The sequence below is a fragment of the Haematobia irritans genome, chromosome 3 (genome assembly GCF_050003625.1).
Source record: "Haematobia irritans isolate KBUSLIRL chromosome 3, ASM5000362v1, whole genome shotgun sequence".
Classification (NCBI taxonomy): domain Eukaryota; kingdom Metazoa; phylum Arthropoda; class Insecta; order Diptera; family Muscidae; genus Haematobia; species Haematobia irritans.
Genome location: NC_134399.1, coordinates 173,995,841 through 174,014,607, shown reverse-complemented (window position 1 = coordinate 174,014,607; position 18,767 = coordinate 173,995,841). Strand labels below are relative to the sequence as shown.

The window sequence follows — 18,767 nt, the reverse complement described above, 5'->3', positions numbered from 1 at the left end:
TTGTCCTCCTTTTACAATTTCAATACCTACAAATATAAAAAATCATAAAACATTTTTGTTGCAAAAGGTTAGCGTCACTGAATGTTACCTGATAATTGAAGATTCCAAAATGAAGACAAATGAAAGGGTTGTTATTCTGCTGGTGTTTTCTTTCTTTATACACTATCAAGAACATTGATAGATTTATTTAAAAAACGAAAATTTTTCTCACTAATTTAAAATAACAAATATTTTATATATTTTATTTGTTATTTATTATATTATTTTACCATATTATTTTTTAACAATCTCTCCGTATACCAAAACAACGCGATTCCAACTAAAAAAACAACCGACGCGCAAATATATCGATTACACCCACGCGCAAACACATCGATTACGATGACAGGTATCGATTACAGGTAGACAATAGAAATTTAGGAAAATTTCCTATATTCTAACAAGTGTGTTTCCTTAAGTTTTGAAAGGATTGCATACTTCTTAGTACGAATGAACTAAAATATTTTTCTATGCCAAGTGTTGTTCGTATGTATGAAAAACTTTCTATTATAAAGGAAGTCGCAATTATCATTTTATAAGAAATTTTACTAATTTTGAGGAAACTTGGTTTTAGTTCGGTTTTTGTTTATTTTTACGAATGCTTTGTTATCGGTGAATAAAATTTTCTTTTTCAGTAGTAAATTCTTATACCCAGCGAAGAAAATAGTATGAGTAAAATTCCATGCCTTATTCTAGTTAATGAACTATTCCTAACTGCTTAAAGTTTAGGATTTTTTTACTGAAACGAGTAAATTTTATTATTTTTCACAAAAATTTACCTTAATGGAAATAAAATGGATAAACTATATTGATGAAAATTTTTTCCTTTAGTTTCGAAGGCACTTTTTTCTGGGTGTAAGAACTGATATACATCGACAAGCTGTAATAATAAGCTGCATTGAAGAAACATTTTTTTTACAATTATTTACAATAAAACGAACAAGATCCGCCTTCCCAACACACCACACACTGAAAAAATATTATCGTAAGCACAAAGATTTCCATTCCCAAGTATTTAGTTATTCATATTTAGATAAATTTCTAAAATTCATTAGAGTTCTTCAGTGTAGAGTGGAAGCAGTGATGCCATGCGTAGCGAAAATCCTTTTTTGTAGGGATGTTTTACTAAAATTACATTTGTAGGGAAAAAAAGGACAGATTTTTCATTTTTTCTACAAATACAGGGAATTTTTCCAATTTCCAGGGTTTACTACATTTTGCAACAAGAATAGTACTTTTCTTTAATATTCCAGATATTTGAAGATCCAAAATGTATGGTAGTCAAAGCTTTAACTAATGGAATACCCGATTCACCGTTAGTTAACTATGTTATTGTAATGATTTTATTTAGAAAAGTTCAGCGGTAACATTAAAAGATGTTTTTGCATTGGTATTTAATTACAAATGCGTAAATAGATTTCATTTGCAGGAATAAACGCTTCCATTAAGGTTCATAAACAGGTGATGGCTTCCTCAACTTGGTGCCTCTCAATATTTTATAATACAAAGATCACTTGCAGTGCATACGCGGATTCGTGTATATAAATGTAGGATTACATATTATTACAATACTTATTCGAGCTTATTGGACAAAAAGATTAAGGAAATTAGTACTATTAAGTTACTGAAAAGAACTTGTCCAATAAGCTCGAATAAGTAATGTAATAATATGTAGTTTAAATGACTTGGACCTGCGTTGGTGCCAGGCTAACATAAAAATAGTAAATGTAGGATTTTTATTCCAGAATATCTTCAAAAAACTGCTTTACAACTGTTACATTCACAACAGTTTGTAATGTTTTAGAAAAATGTCGTCTAGTGAAGAAAATAAAACCATTCCAACAAAATAGAAAATAGCCTTTTTGACCAAATTGGCTCACTGTTGAATTAAAGCATTGGCTAGAGGCGGTCGAAAATGAAAGAAATGAAGAAACACGCGGCCATTAAAGTCCACAAGAAAAATGTTGGTTGGTTAAAAATGAGCAATGATGTTGCAATGTTCGAAATCCGAATAAAACTGTCAATATTCATGTTATTGAACATTGGGTCCTTTATTGAAGGATATAATCCCTAACTATTAATTTTAAAGAAATTGAATTCAATATAAAATATTTGTTATTTTCTTGCCAAATTTTTTTGAATTTAGTACCGTAGGGAAAAATGTTGGGCGCAGGGAAAAAAGGGAATTTTTAGGAGCCAGAGAATTTTCAAAAAAATTCCTGGCATCACTGAGTGGAAGACAAATATTGAACTGGGTTCAACGCTATACAAATGTTTTCCAGCTTGAGGATTTTAGAGAAATTATTTTCAGCTAAAGTTAAAATAATAATTTCATTATTGAATTCATTTAATAATAATTCATGTTCTACAAATGAAACTATAATGAGAAGCAATTATGACTACGTTCAACAAAGAGACAACAAATATTCATCTTTCCAAAATGTTTGCTTTATACTATGTTTAGTCTCGCGCAAAAGAATTTCCCAAGAAATGCTAAAAAGTCAAATTGGGCTTCTTCGGAAACCTTATAAAGTAATTGCTATGAATTAGCTCCCATTTGTGTGTAATTAACAAATTATATAGTGGGGTAGCGATACCTCTAAATTCAAATGGAATGACAAACCTCCACTTTATCGGTTATTCAACTTTAGTAACAGGTAACATTATAAGGTAGCAGCTATATAATAACTAACAAATAAAAGACAATAACGATACATTTGTTTTGACAATCATACAATACATATATATTCATACAAAAAAAGTTAATTTCATTTTTATGTATTTAAATTAATATTTTCAGATATGTCGTTGTATCAACACTGTGTTACGTTTATGTGGCTGATATCTAATAATTTGCTATCTTATCAAAATGCTTACGCTTATTCTCAGTGCGATACATGAAAACAATACTTAGTTTGTCTTTATAGTTTCATTCTTAAACAAAACAAACAAGAATAATCTCTCCAATTAAAAAATCTCTCCATATAACCAACCCCAATCTCTTTATAAGCCGTATAAAAAAAAACAACTACTGCTTAGCAAAAATACTAAAATTTTATACACACCAGCTGATGCTCACATTAAGGGAGAATAATATGCCGATAAAGCAGCCAAAACAGCAAACAATTCACCCACAATATAGATTAACTCAATATATATTTTTATATAGTTTTTAAAATTTCCATATTCCAAATCAGCCAAAAATTAGATATTATTAGCTGCGAAGGTCCCGTCAGCCATTGCCAAGATTCTTTTTATATTCTTTGTAAATGTATTTACACAACACAAATAAATAAATAAAATTAAATGAAGAAACCCAACCTTATTAATATAATTGTACAATGAACCATTAAAAACTTTATACATGTAATTTTAGAAAATTAATAGTGAGCACAACTTAAATTATTTGTACTCAAATATCCATTATTATTTAGAACTCATCCAGTACTCCCAGCTCTTCATAACGTTTCAATCCAAATTTCATATAATTCTGCAATTGCTCTCTTTCAAATGCATTGGCTAATTTCTTCGCGGTGTAATCTGCGTCACTGAAAGCTTCAATGCTTGTATCTTCGGATAATTCTTTGGGCATAGTAGCCATAGGTAAGAAACCAAATAAACCAAAAAATCCATATAATTCACGGGATCGCAATTCATATTTCAAATCTTCAAACGTTGGTATGTCATCATAGCGTAAGTATTCCAATGTCTCAGAGAAAACTTTATAGTAAGCCTCGATCAATTCATCACGACGGGTCTTCAAAATATCCAATTGAACACTGGTGCTCAAAAAGAAATTTATATCACAAGCTGGACTACCATAGAAGCTTAATTGAAAGTCGACCTGAAAAATATGCATATTAAATAATTATTTTTTACTATTTTTATATTAGCCTGGTATCAATGCAGGCTGGTTCAATATCCAAATCATTTAAACTAGATATTATTACAATATTTTTTCGAGCTTATTGGAAGATTAAGGGAATTGATATTACATTGTTATTTTCTTTACACGAAAAAGTAATTATATGTTATATAAATTTACACTGAAGTAAATTTAAATTTTAAGTTATAATTTTCCCAATATGAGACAATTTCCTTTATTTATATTTTTTATCCTACGTTAGTTAACTGAACTTAAAACCAAAAAAATATATACAAATAAAGCATAAAATGTTACTAATTTTAATTTCTCTCAAAAAGTCCAGAATTCCCCAAAATTTGTATATTTTACAAAATACTGCATCCATCGTACATTTGTGTACGTAAATATATATTTGCAAATATATATTTGCATTGAAGATGAACCACGTAGTGGAAGTCTAAAAACAGCAACAACAACAGAAATTGTAGCCAAAGTGCATGATATTGTATTAAATGATCGACGAATAAAAGTGCGTGAAATTGCTAATATCATGGGCATCTCAAATGATCGAGTCCACTTAATTTTGCATGAAGAACTAACATACAGATGAAAAAGATTTCTGCAAGATGGGTGCCGCATTTGTTAACAGTCGATCAAAAACGCATAGGAATGAACATTTCTCAAGTTTGTTTGGATCGTTTTAAGCGAAATAAAATGGATTTTAAGCGTCGTTTCATGACTGTTGATGAGACATGGAACCACCACTATATTTCAGAGACAAAAGAAGAATCCAAACAATGGAATGAAGCTGGAGGAAGTGCCCCAAAGAAGGCAAAAACAATTCAATGGGCTGGTAAGGTTATGGCAACGGTTTTTTTGGGACTTCAAAGGTATTTTATTGATTGACTATCTGCAAAAGGGTAAAACAATAAATTCAGAGTATTATTGCAACCATTTGGATCAATTAAATGTACAAATTCGAGAAAAACGTCTTGGCTTACAACACAAAAAAATAATTTTTCCTCAATACATCGCACCAGCGCACAAGACTGTTTTAACAATGGCTAAAATCGACGAATTAAAGTACTTGAGTTGCTTGACCACCCACCTTATTCTCCGGATTTAGCTCCCAGTGACTTTTACTTGTTCCCAAATCTAAAAAAAACCCTTGCTGGCAAGCGTTTTACCTCAAATTAAGATGCAATTACAGTTGTAAACCATTATTTTTAAGACCTTGAGGAAAACTACTTTAATCAAGGGATAAAATTGCTAGTAAAGCGTTGGACTAAGTGTATTGAAGTTTCAGAAGATTATATTGAAAAATAAAAATATTGTTGAAAAACTAAATATTCTCTTTCATTGATAGGCTAAGAAGCTTCCGAACCGCCCTCGTATGTTACGGAAGCGATGTTTGTTTTTTTGAGGGTGTAGATGTTTTAATTAAGATACTCACAAAAATAGCCTTGGTTGGAATACTTGGTTGCAAATCATCTTCATATGCAAACATAAAATTTGTGGTCCATAAATCACCATGATTAAGCACACGATAGCGATCATTTTCCTTATGTTGAGCCAATTTATGGGTTATCTCTTTGAAATTGCTATGGTATTTCTGAAGTTTAACATTAATATCTTCATATCCTGGCCATGCTGAAGATGTTTTCACCAATTGTTTCAAATATCCACCAAACATGTGGAGCAATGTATCACTCTTTAAAATCGTCTCCTCGCACAACATACCTTTGGTTAACCGTTTTGTTATAGCAGGTTCCTTTTTTTAGAAAGTTAGCAAGTGTAAATTATTTAAAAATTGCTCATAATGAAACAACTCACTTTCTTAAGTAAAACCATGGAGGTTGCATGGAATTTTGCCAATTTTTGTAAAATCATTACCGAATGATTCCAGTCCAGCCCCGTGTAACGTGAAGCATTACGATAACCCTCAACTGTCAAATCATTGAAGATAATTGTTTGAATGGGCTTTTTGAGAGTATAAAAACATCTAAAGTTTTAAGTAAATTATTAGGAAAAATATTCTTGTAGATATTTTTTTTTTAATATTTACTTTGCTCCAAAGTCATCATTGTCACATAGAATAGCCAATCTTGGTAGAATATCTGCGTATATCAATTTTTCCTTTACAAAAACACCGACATCTTGCAAAAATAAATTTTCCTGTATAACGGGTATTGTTTTGACAATCAGGTGAATGTTTTGATCCAATTCATTACGATCTGCTCCATAACTATCGTAGATAATATGAACCCGATAAATACTTGAGCAGTAATTATCACCTGGGTTACTGCCCCATGTAAATTCCAGTTCTCGTATAACAATTTTCACTTCACGCAAACCTTCCTCCAACGCATTGACAAAAAACTCTTCGTTTATATATTCTGGTATTGGAATATTTTGATTATTTTGTACTATCATTTTTGTTTTTGTCGTATTTCCAACAAAAAGATCCGTATCGTTTCGCAGTCAACTTGTGAATGGGTGAAGACTTGGTGTCACTTCTACTAAAGACTTGTTGCCTATAAGAAAGTGTATTTCTAAGATGGTTGACTGGGCTATCATTAATCAGTAACTGTATAGTATTCCCCACACTAGGCAGATTGAATAATTTCACTATTATTAATCTATTTAAACACACGTATGAGAATTTTTGATTAAAAATTCGTTCTAAGCTATAAAATTCACTCGCATGTTTTACATTTTAATATGGGGCGGTTCGCTTAATAGTTTGCAAAATGTTAACGCAACTTTGAAAACTATCAAATAATAAGAATATAAAACGATGTATGTGTAAACTTAATAATAACACTAGACAACAGAAAACTTCACCAATCAACATACTGGAAGAAATATAGCTGGAAGAAATATATTCAAAGAGCAAAATAATATGAACTCTTCATAGCAAGCATGTTAAATGTTTACTACAATCATGCTGGACTTTTGCAAAAGATGTCTGATAAAAATAAAGTATTGATATTATTTTTAAAAATTTCTATACTAGTTCGGGAGATATTGACCTTGCAGTTTATTTTTTCCAAAATTTTAACAAAGTTGGGTCAGTATTTCGGATCTAAAAGTATTTTAATTGCGTTCTTATGTGTTTTAGATCAAAGTTGTAAGTTCCAAAACTTTGGAATTTAAAAAATATCTAATTTTGACCAATTTTTTTCGAAACAGGTACCTGCTTTCCTTCTGTCGTAACATTATTTTCTAGACTTCCCCCAATATTTTTTGCTTGTTTCTTATAGAACACTAAGGATACGTTTTACGCCTTATATTGGTCATTTTGGTCAAGTAATAGTTATATGAGTATTTATATTCCCAAAATCGAATATTTTTAAAATAATTTTTTTACAAAATTCACAAATGGCAAGGCACCGAATGCGATCTCTTATCCAAAAGGCCTCATATGTCCCTCAATAAATTTTTAGAAAATTTTGTTTAATTTTAGAAAATTTTAACTTAGTTTTTTTACGTTTTGAAGATAATTTCGTAGTTTTAAGGAAAAGAATCGGAATTCAAAATTGCAAAATTTCTTTAGTAACATACGATGTTCGAGATGAGCGCATTATTGGCAGAATTTAAAAATTTTAAGAAATTCTGAACTTTTTTTTGGGAAACATGAAGTTAGTATATCTTTATGCTCCATTTGCATATCATTTTTCCCTTTTTTTAGTTCCGTGAAATAAAATAGAATTAAATTGACTTGGTACTTACTTGATGTTGGTACTTACAAATCTGATTTTTGTTGGTACAGTGGGTTGCAACACATCTTCGTAGGCAAACATAAAATTGGTTGCCCACAAATCTCCATGATTGATAACCTTAACACGATCTCCTTCTTTATGATTGCCCAAGGTTGCGGAAATCTCCTTGAATCTATTGTAATATTTCTGAAGTTTTGAATTAATGTACTCATAATTGGTCCATGATGAAGTAATTTTCACCAGTTGATTTAAATAGCCTCCAAACATTTCATATAAAGTTTCGCTTTTCCCAAAAGCCTCTTCACAAAATAAGCCTTTTATAAAGCGTTTGGTAATAGCGGGATCCTTTAGGACATACAAAATGAGAAATTAATTAAAATGTTAACATTATGCTACAACAATAGAGCACATTTTAAAAAGGGATGAGTTGTGTCAGACGCTGTACCCCTCTAGGGCCAAACATAATCTTTATGCACACCCAAAACAATGTTTAGTTGAATTCAAATATTTTGAGCCAAATATGCGAATCCTTTAAAAGTAAGACACTTTTTATCTTAGATTCTAGGCTTTATGAAATTTTCTTTTTTCTTTTAATTTCAGAAAATCTTTTCTTTTAATTTCAGAAAATCTTCAAGCCAAATATGCACAATCTTCAAAATAAATTTTAGCCCATATTTGAAGCTTTTTTAACTTTAATCCAAATATTAATTAAATTAAATTAAATAGATAATATTTTTCTTTAATTTAGGGAAAATTTACCTTACTTCAAAGATATAGGACTTTAACGAAGGGATACAAATTTCAAAGACTAGTGTCCTATATTTAATGAAAAATTAAAGCAATGATTATGAACTTTCATTTAATTAAAATTTCTTATTATTTAAAAAAAGTATATACGGTCGTAAGTTCGGCCAGGCCGAATCTTATGTACCCTCCACCATAGATTGCGTAGAAACATCTACTAAAGACTGTCATCCACAATCGAATTATTTGGCGGTAACACTTGCCGATTAAATACGTATATAATTCAGTCTGACAAAATTTTCTATAGAAATAAAATTTTGACAAAATTTTCTATAGTAATAAAATTTTGATAAAATTTTCTATAGAAATAAAATTTTGGTAGATTATTTTTGGCGATATGGACCAATTTTTGTGTGATTGGCGATCGGCTATATATACCTATAGACCGAAATGGACCAATGTACCAAATTTCAACCGAATGGGATGAAGTTTGCTCCTCCAAGAGGTTCCGGAGGTCAAATCTGGGGATCGATTTATATGAGGGCTACATATAATTATGGACCGATATGGAACAATTTTTGCATGGTTGTTAGAGACCATATACTAACACCACGTACCAAATTTCAACCGGATTGGATGAATTTTGCTCCTCCAAGAGGCTCCGGAGGTCATATCTGGGGATCGGTTTATATGGGGGCTATATATAATTATAGACCGATATGGACCAATTTTTGCATGGTTGTTGGAGACCATATACTAACACCACGCATCAAATTTCAACCGGATCGGATGAACTTTGCTCCTCCAAGAGGCTCTGGAGTTCAATTCTGGGGATCGGCTTAAATTGGGGGCTACATAACATATAATTATGAAGCGATATAGACCAAGTTTTTCATGGTTGTTAGAGACCATATACTAACACCACGAACCAAATTTCAACCGGATCGGATGAATTTTGCTCCTCCAAGAGGCTCTGGAGTTCAAATCTGGGGATCGGTGTAAATTTGGGGCTATATATAATTATGAACCGATATAGACCAATTTTTGGCATGGTTGTTAGAGACCACCGTGGTGCAATGGTTAGCATGCCCGATTGGCGAGCCACCGTGGTGCAATGGTTAGCATGCCCGCCTTGCATACACAAGGTTGTGGGTTCGATTCCTGCTTCGACCGAACACCAAAAAGTTTTTCAGCGGTGGATTATCCCACCTCAGTAATGCTGGTGACATTTCTGAGGGTATCAAAGCTTCTCTAAGTAGTTTCACTGCAATGTGGAACGCCGTTCGGACTCGGCTATAAAAAGGAGGTCCCTTGTCATTGAGCTTAACATGAAATCAAGCAGCACTCAGTGATAAGAGAGAAGTTCACTAATGTGGTATCACAATGGACTGAATAGTCTAAGTGAGCCTGATACATCAGGCCTAGAGACTATATACACCTCTTACCAAATTTCAACCGGATCGGGTGAATTTTGCAACTCTAAGAGGCTCCGGAGGTCAAATCTGAGGATCGGTTTATATCGGGGCTATATATAATTATGGGCCGATGTGGACCAATTTTTTGCATGTTTGTTAGAAACCATATACTAACACCATGTACCAAATTTCAGCCAGATCGGATGAAATATGCTTCTATTAGAGGCTTCGCAAGCCAAATCTTGGGGTTCGTTTATATGGGAGCTATACGTAAAAGTGGTCCGATATGACCCATTTGCAATAACATCCGACCTACATCTACGCTGTGGAAAATTCAAAAAAATTAAATTTAATGTTAAGTTAAATTTAGCGTTACGTTAACTACGGAAATTTTGTTTGCACTCAAAAAACAGTGAGACCCCCAGGATTGAAATTTTTTTTAATTTTAGAAAAAAAATAATTAAACTGTATTATAAACGCAGGAGTCATGCCGATTTCACAAAAATAAGTACATATTTTTCGACAAATTCAAGAAAATTTATTTGACATAATTTTATTATTTTTCACTTGTTAAAGAAAATTTCGAAGTTTGATGGAAAATTCGGAACTATTAGTTTATTTAATTAATGTACTCAAACAAATATTATAGTCAAGGAGGCTTTCTTAAAACATAATAATGAACTAAAATAAAATTAAATTAGCTTTAATGCCATATAGAGATCACTTTTTTTGGTGTGGGATCAGCTGTTTTATTGTATATAGCTCAATTCTGAATATTCCCTAGGGAATGTGTTCCCTGGGAATTCATTTTCCCCGGGAATAAAATTCTCCTACTCTAAACAGTAGGGGAAGGGAATAACATGGGAGAAATAATTCAGACTATTCGAAGTCAGCTGTTTTACTTCAACTTTTTTATTTTAATAATTAATATTAAAATTGAATTGAAATTGTATGTAAATTGATGTAAAAGTTGAGTTAAACGCGAAAAACGTCTATTGTGGTACAATATTATTGGGTAAATAAACCAGCCTTCAAATACCTGTTGGATGTATTAGAAGCCCACATTCCACCTCAACGCAAGTCTTTTGGATTATCTCCACTAGTAAGATTAGGTGCTACGCTTCTTTGTCGAAGATGGCTACCAAAAAGGACGTACGAAAAGATCGAAACATATCTGTGGCCCAGAGTAGCCTGAACAAAGTTCATAAAGAAGTCATAAATATATTTAAAGAACACTTATGCCCGAATTGGATATATTTCATCAAAACGGGAGAAGAAAACTAGTAAATTTCATCAGCTTTTTACGCCACGCGGGACACATGTTCGCATTATTGCTCCTTTAAGAAACAAGCACCTACATTAAAACAGGAAGGGATATTATATTTTATTTTTTATATAAAAGAATTTTTAAAATATCTACAGATCTGTGACCATTAGATGAGCATTCGGTAGTTGGATGCATCCCATCATCAATTTTAGTTTAAGGTTTTTGACCGGAAATTACAGAGAAATGATACATTTTGGTTACAACTCTCTTAATTTTTTTGGGAGAACTATTCCCAAAAAATGTCATCGTTTTTCCCTTTTTATTGTCATTTGTAATACCAATTTTTCCCTAAGGGAAAAATTTCCCATTTTCGAAGTTGGTTTAGAATAAGGGAAAAGGGAATAAAGAAAAACTCCCCAGGGAGATTTTGTTTGTGAACAGGGAAAAATTCCCAGGGAGTTGTTATTGAGAATTGGGCTAATAAAGTATTGAGGAACCGTCCCTAAGACTTATAGATTCTTTGGATTTTTAAACTGGCATTTATTTTTACGTGAATTGCTTCATTAATATATCGCAAAAAAACAAAATTAAAAATTAATATTTGTATCCTAATATTAATTTTACAGATCCAAGAATTTAGGATAGATAACATCTTAAAAGCTTTTTTTATTTTTTGTATATTTTAAAGAGTCGTGTCTGTGGCTCCGAATCAATACCGAAAACCCTAAGGTCAAAATCATTGTGTCCGAGTACACGCGGAAAAGGTATATGATCACCTCAAACATGATTCAAGAGCACATTGTTATTTTTAGAACCACATTGTGATACCACTTTTAGTTAATGTGGTATCACAATGGACTGAATAGCCTAAGTGAGCCTGAATCTTAATCGGGCTGCCACTTTAACCTAACCTAACCTTCGACGGGCAACATTTTTTCGCAATAATGTTGTTTTCTCGCCAAACATAAATATACTTGCCGAAATCACATATATAATTTAAGGGTAAATACCACGTTCCCCGATCAGAAATAACATTTTGCTGTTGAAAAATGTTTGAGGCTATCATATTCCTTATATGGGTTAAAAATTTTTCTCACAACAATTTCCGTGAATATTTTTGTGTATACAATAATTCTTACAAAAATTACTTACGTTTTTAATTAAAACCATAGAGGCAGCATGAAATTTTGCCAGTTTCTGTAAAACCATAAGGGAATGATTCCAATCCAATCCTGTGAAGCGTGAATGCATTTTAAAACCTTCAAATTTCAAATCATTAAAAACCATTGTTTGCATTGGAGATTTAGTGGTATAGAAACATCTGAAAATAATTTAAAAAAAAAATTAAAGAATGTCAAATGCATCACAAAAACTTACTTTGCCCCGAAATGATCCTCTCGTATGAGAATATCTAAACGAGGTAGAACGTCCGCATACATGACTTTTTCTTTTACAAACACTCCTACATGATGTAAAAATATCGATTCCGGTGCAGTAAGCACTGATTTAACTATCAAATGAAGTTTAGCATTTTTTTCGGGAACTTGGCCATTATTGTCGTATGTTACAAGAACTCGGTAGACATTGGAACAATAGTTGTCACCCGGTTTAGTTCCCCATTGAAAGTCTAGCTCACGTATCACAATTTGTATTTCCCTTAATCCTTCTTCCAAGGTTTTTGTAAAAAAATCCACATTTAAATATTCCGGAATCGAAATATTTTGCTTATTTTTGACACACACTTTTAATGCACTATTCAATGACATTGCGCTCTGATTTGCTTTTGTTTAATCCAACGATTAACACGATAATAAATATTTTTTTTTCGAAATTTAAAACAAAAAATGTTCTGCATACTAAAAGTCCGGTGTTTCCGAACCAGTTGTACTTGATAAAAAAAAAACAATTTTTTGGAATATGTGTATAATTTTTTAATTGATATTTACCTCTGAACAAATATACCTTTAGGTGGTAGGTATGAAAATTTAAGTTCTGCAGCCGTATGGAACAGTATGGAAAGGCCGGCTGAAGAGAGAACAGCTAAACGTGGACAAAATTTAGTAGACAGTGGTACCACTCTGTGCAGGGTACACTGAAAAATATTGTCGTTAGGCCAAAGATTTCATATCTTTAAAAAACGAATGCAAATTTTGCTTAGCATAGAAAACGCATTTCTCTAATATAAAGTTTTTTTCCTTGTCAAAAAGTCGATAAACTTTTCAATGATGTCGTATTGTCCCTATAATTAAGTGATTTGATTTTAAAATGGGTATCATAAAATGAAAGAAAAAATTGTTGGGCTAAAGTCAAGTTGACTTTAAAAATTCAGAAAAATTCTTTAAAATTAATGAAATTGTCTTAAATTTTTTGTCTTTTTGCATCTGGACTACAAAGCAAAAAATCGTTCACATATAGGACATGTTTTTCAAGACTTTATTTTGAAGACGTTTTTTACTCGAAACATAGCATAATTTCTAATGGAAGTCGAGACTGCATTTGGAAAATGAAGTTGTCGTTAACTCGTTTTTAAAGGCATATGAAGTAAAAAGCTGAAAAAAAAAACAAAAATCCAAAAAAACAAAAACCAAAAATTTTCTTCCTAGAAGCAAGTACACAAAACCCAAACTTAAAAGAGAATTGTGTCTTAAAAGTAACCTTACTTGTATTCTCCGCTTCTTTGGCTCGGAATCAATACCAACATTTTTAGAATAAAGACAAAATCTTTGGAACCGGGTATGCTTTTTTTCAGTGTACCTGGACATGGAATAATGGGAAATGAGGAGGCGGATGTGTTGGCTAAACAAAGCGCACGCGGGATGAACAACATCGTTACATTTATTTATCTTTATATACTTACAGGGTCAATGTAAGATACGAGGATTTATGGAAGGAACGTTGGGACGACAAGAGCCGCAAGAAGTCTGTTTTTCTAATGGCGTCTCGCAGAGATGATCTGAGAGTATTCATAAGCATCATAACAGAATACAACACCCTTGTAAAACACATGGTAAGGACCGGCTTATATATTTTTACATGGTGTCTAGACCTAGAGGCAACAGAAGACTCCTACCATTTTCTGTACCAGTGTCCAGCATTATACTTTAGAAGAAACAGGATACTGGGCTACTTTTTCTTTCAAGATATAACGGATGTATGGAACTGCAACATGAAGGATATACTTGCCTTCATAAAGGCCTCGGGATGGAAGACCTAGGAAAACTTTCTTTGGAACTCGCCTGCAAATGATTGGTGAGGACGAAGAAGAACAACTATGAGGAAACATAATGGATCAACATGGTCTAAGTGGGAGCCAGCCCTATTTTTGCTACGGGCTGGTCTCATCCTCCATAACCTAACCTAACCTAACATATTTTGGAGCCACCGTGGTGCAATGGTTAGCATGCCCGCCTTGCATGCACAAGGTCGTGGATTCGATACCTGCTTCGACCGAACACCAAAAAGTTTTTCAGCGGTAGATTATCCCACCTCAGTAATGCTGGGGACATTTCTGAGTGTTTCAAAGCTTCTCTAAGTGGTTTCACTGCAATGTGGAACGCCGTTCGGACCCGGCTATAAAAAGGAGGTCCCTTGTCATTGAGCTTAACATGGAATCGGGCAGCACTCAGTGATAAAAGAGAAGTTCACCAATGAGGTATCACAATGGACTGAATAGTCTAAGTGAGCCTGATACATCAGGCTGCCACCTAACCTAACCTAACCCACTTTTGAGAGGTTTCGATGTATTTGGTACTTTGGTTTTTGTATTGACCGTACTTCTTGCTCCGTTGACTCTTTTATTAAAGATTGAATTTTTTAACCAGTTATCAAGCATAGTTTTAGGAAGTTACATTACAACCTGGTCGAATTGTACCGATTGGATTAAATTGAAATTTTCAAAGCATACTTTTAGACATATGCGAATAAGTGTTATATTCAAACCACAGCGTGGTAAGGATATATAATTTTGTTCTACTCAGTGTTGCTGGTATTTGTCTGGATCTTGTTTCCAAATGTGTAAGCTTTAGTTTTAATTAATCACTTTTAATTACATCATAAAAATAACCAATAAATTATTGACGAGTTTTTGATGAAGAAAATAAAGAAATCAGAATTAATTTAAAAACTAGACAAAAATATATAAAATATTTTCCATATCTGCTTGCGGGCTGCAATAAGATTCGAAACTCAAGTCAGCAGAGCGTTGATTGTTCGATAAATAAAAAAGGGTACTCGATCACGATGTATATATAAAAATTTACTTTTGAATAGTCAAGTAATAAAACTGGCTTAAATACCAACCACCATGAATTAAATAATCTAATTGTTTAATTTTAAAACTCTTCGTCGTATTGGGTTACTTTAAAATATATAGAATTTCAGGTGCATTTTATGGCAGATACTCAGCTAAGCAAAAATATATACAAAAACAGACGAACGGGATAACAATTGGGATGTCTAGAAGCCAAAAACAGGAAGGAAAATTTTAGTTAGTTTTAGAAAAATATATTAATTTTAAAAAATTTTAACTAAACTGTATTAGAAACGCAGATGTCACGCCGATTTCATAAAACTAAGTAAATAATTTTCGATAAATTCAAGAAAATTTATTCGACATAATTCATTTTTTTCATTTGTTAAAGAACAGTTTGAAGGAAAGAATTATAATTAAAAATTGCAAAAATGTCTATACACCCTCAAAAAAAATCGCTTCTTTAACATATGTTCCAAACATATTTTGCAGGAAGCACATATATTATTGGATACTGCCGAAACATTAATATGTTTGTTTTATGTGAACATATTATATGTTTGGAAGCATTTTGAGCCCAAAAATATTATATGCTTGGAAGAATTTTTCGCAAAGACGATTGTGCTCATTCCCTAACATACTCGTAATTTTCACTTCCACGAAATATTTTAGTTCTTGGCATCTTTTTCTGTAATACAAATAATTTTGAAGAAATTATTCACTTTTATAAATTTTTTAAATTTTACCTTTCGCCTGCACGGAGAATCGAACCGAGGACCATACAGTTTGTAAGCCAACACACTATCCACTGGGCTACGTAGCCGTTATAGTCACCAGTAGATAATTATCGTTATAAGTTACATTTATATAGCATAGTTTGCAGCGCCCACGAGCCCATGCAAACATAACATTATTTAACAGAAACATACATTTGTTTGCCACGTGGAGCAGTGGTTAGCATGTCTGCCTTGCATGCAAAGGGTCGTGGGTTCAATCCCTGCTCGGACCGAACACTTTTTTTTTAATTTACATAATGCCAAAAATGATAAACAAAACAGATGTCCACACATACATAAAATGCTGCTCTCAAGACGAAAACATATGTTGTTTGTTTTTTTTTTTTTCAAATGTCTATTCTTTTGGTTCCGAATGTCTATTCTCTTTATTCAAATTAAATAATATTTAGACTTAAGCATATTAAATGTTTGGCCTTATCATAAAACAGTTTTCCGAAACAACATACAAGCGGTTTCACAGAAATTGCTCTCTTTTGATTCTTTCGCTGTTTTATGTTGATATCTTTTGTCAATTCTCCCGGTTACCATCTCTATTTCTTTCTCTATACTCTCTCTGTCGCTTTGAATAAAATATCACAACATATGTATGTTTAGTCGAAATTTGTAAATTTATATATGTTTGCATTCACATATATGATTTTTATGAAACATTCATGCCCCAAACATAATATATTCTAACATATAACATAGATGTCCCAAACATTTAGTGTTACTTTAGGAACATTACATGTTTGCACTTAAATATATTGTGTTTTAAAATTGTGCCCGAAACACTTTTTGTTTATATCAAAACATATGAAAAACATATTTTTCTAACAGTGTAGTACCATACGAAGCTCATTTTAAGAAATTCTGAACTATTTTGTGGGAGACCCGAATTTAGTTAATCTTTATGCTTTATTTGTGTATACTTTTTTCCTTTATTTTAGTTATTTTAACTAACGTACGCCAAAAATTATTAACGGCATAGAAACTTTCTTAAAACGTAAAAATCGCATGAACTTAAATTAAACCAGCTTTAGTGAAATATAGGGTTCACTTTTTTTAGTGTAAAATCGGAAGATCGGGCTATGGTGGAGATGCATAAAAACGTGGTATGAATCACACTATATTCGGCATACTTATATTTGGACCCAAAATATCTCTAGATTTTGAATTTCACGAAAATTGGATAAAAATTGATTTATGTATACGGAGCAGAACTTAAAATATTGTATGCAAATATGATCTGTCGGGTTTTTTGTCAATACATATATTATAAAGAGTTTTGACGAGTGGCATAATTTCTGTTATTGGTTTCCATTTAATTCTAATCTCTACTTACACTAAAAAAAAAGTGAACCCTCTATTTCACGAAAGCCAATTTAACTTTATTTTAGTTCATGGAATTATTATGTTTGGAGAAAGTTTCCTTTACTCTAATAATTTTTTGTGTACGTTAGTTAAATTAACTAAAACCCAGAAAAAAATATACTCAAATGAAGCATAAAGATGTACTAAATTCGTGTCTTCCACAAAATAGTTCATAATTTCTTTAAATTTGTAAATTTTACCAAAATGCGTCCATCATGAACTTCGTATGTCACTAAAGACATTCTTGCAATTATGAACTCGAAGTTTTTCTTTCAAACTACAAAATTTTCTATAACAAGTGAAAAAAATTAATTATGTCTAATAAATTTTCTTGAATTTGTCGAAAAATATTTACTTATTTTTATGACATCGCCGTGATGCCAACGTTTGTAATACTGTTTAGTTAAAATTTTCAACAAATATTCAAAAATATTCTAAAATGAACCGAAAGTTTTCTTCCTGATGGGTTCACTGTTTTTTTCAGTGTATTTTTTAATTTATTTATTTTGTAAATTAATAATTTGTGAATACAGCAATGTTGGGTGTTTGTATACATGTTGAGGAGCGTATTTTTTTTTTTATTTGTTAAAACCAAAGATAATAGACGTAGGAAGATGGGAAATTGGCATGCGTCATACCAAATGTTGCATTGAAGGTGTTAGTTCCATTCGTGTTTGTAATTTTTTATTTGTTTTTAGTTTTTATTTTTTAAATGAAAAACTTAATTTTCTAAATGAAACAATGTTAAATTTTAGGCAACAACAAAAAAATTACATTTTCCTCTTTATGGAAATTTATTTCCTGTACTTAATTTCTTTTTATTTGCATTTTAATGCTATGTCAATACTTGTCGTATACACGTTTGAACCAAACGAAAAGTATGGACCTAACACCGTAAATGGTTTGATGTGCTCAGTAGCCAATATCCCATCTTCCTACGTATTGTCTTTGGTTAAAACGGTTTTAATACATGAGCTAGCATATCTTCGGGCAGTTACCTAAAGCACAGGATCGATTCGAATCCAAACCGATTCCATTTAATTTAAAATATTTAGAGCCTACTTTTAGCAGTCTGTGATTAATTGTTCTAACGGTTACAACCGTTTCGTTTTTAAGATTTTAATCGTTCAATTCAAGTAGTCAAAGCATACTTTGAGGAGTCAGTGATTAATTTTTATGTATACCCTAACCACGTATATACCCTAACATAGATCAGCGTAAAAATGTGTCTATTCGTTTTCAAAAATAATTAAATAAATTAAGAAATATTAACAAAAAACGAAACAAATTTTCTATTCAGAAGTAGTTGAATTTTA

General features: G+C 31.8%; 2 protein-coding genes across 2 annotated transcripts; both read right to left on the bottom strand.

The window, feature by feature from the left end:
- Window positions 1-3,248: 3,248 nt before the first annotated feature.
- On the bottom strand, window positions 3,249-6,438 carry LOC142229920 (uncharacterized). Its single transcript, XM_075300514.1, has 4 exons — window positions 5,970-6,438; window positions 5,738-5,906; window positions 5,358-5,675; window positions 3,249-3,883 (listed from the first exon to the last, which is right to left on the bottom strand). The coding sequence occupies exons 1-4, from the start codon at window positions 6,335-6,337 to the stop codon at window positions 3,470-3,472; spliced, it is 1,269 nt and encodes a 422-aa protein (XP_075156629.1). The 5' UTR covers window positions 6,338-6,438; the 3' UTR covers window positions 3,249-3,469.
- A 72-nt stretch (window positions 6,439-6,510) lies between these two features.
- LOC142231287 (uncharacterized) lies at window positions 6,511-12,902 on the bottom strand. The gene is made up of 4 exons (XM_075301902.1): window positions 12,430-12,902; window positions 12,205-12,373; window positions 7,654-7,971; window positions 6,511-6,543 (listed from the first exon to the last, which is right to left on the bottom strand). Exons 1-4 carry the CDS (start codon window positions 12,816-12,818, stop codon window positions 6,511-6,513), a joined length of 909 nt encoding a protein of 302 aa, XP_075158017.1. The 5' UTR covers window positions 12,819-12,902.
- Window positions 12,903-18,767: the final 5,865 nt, after the last annotated feature.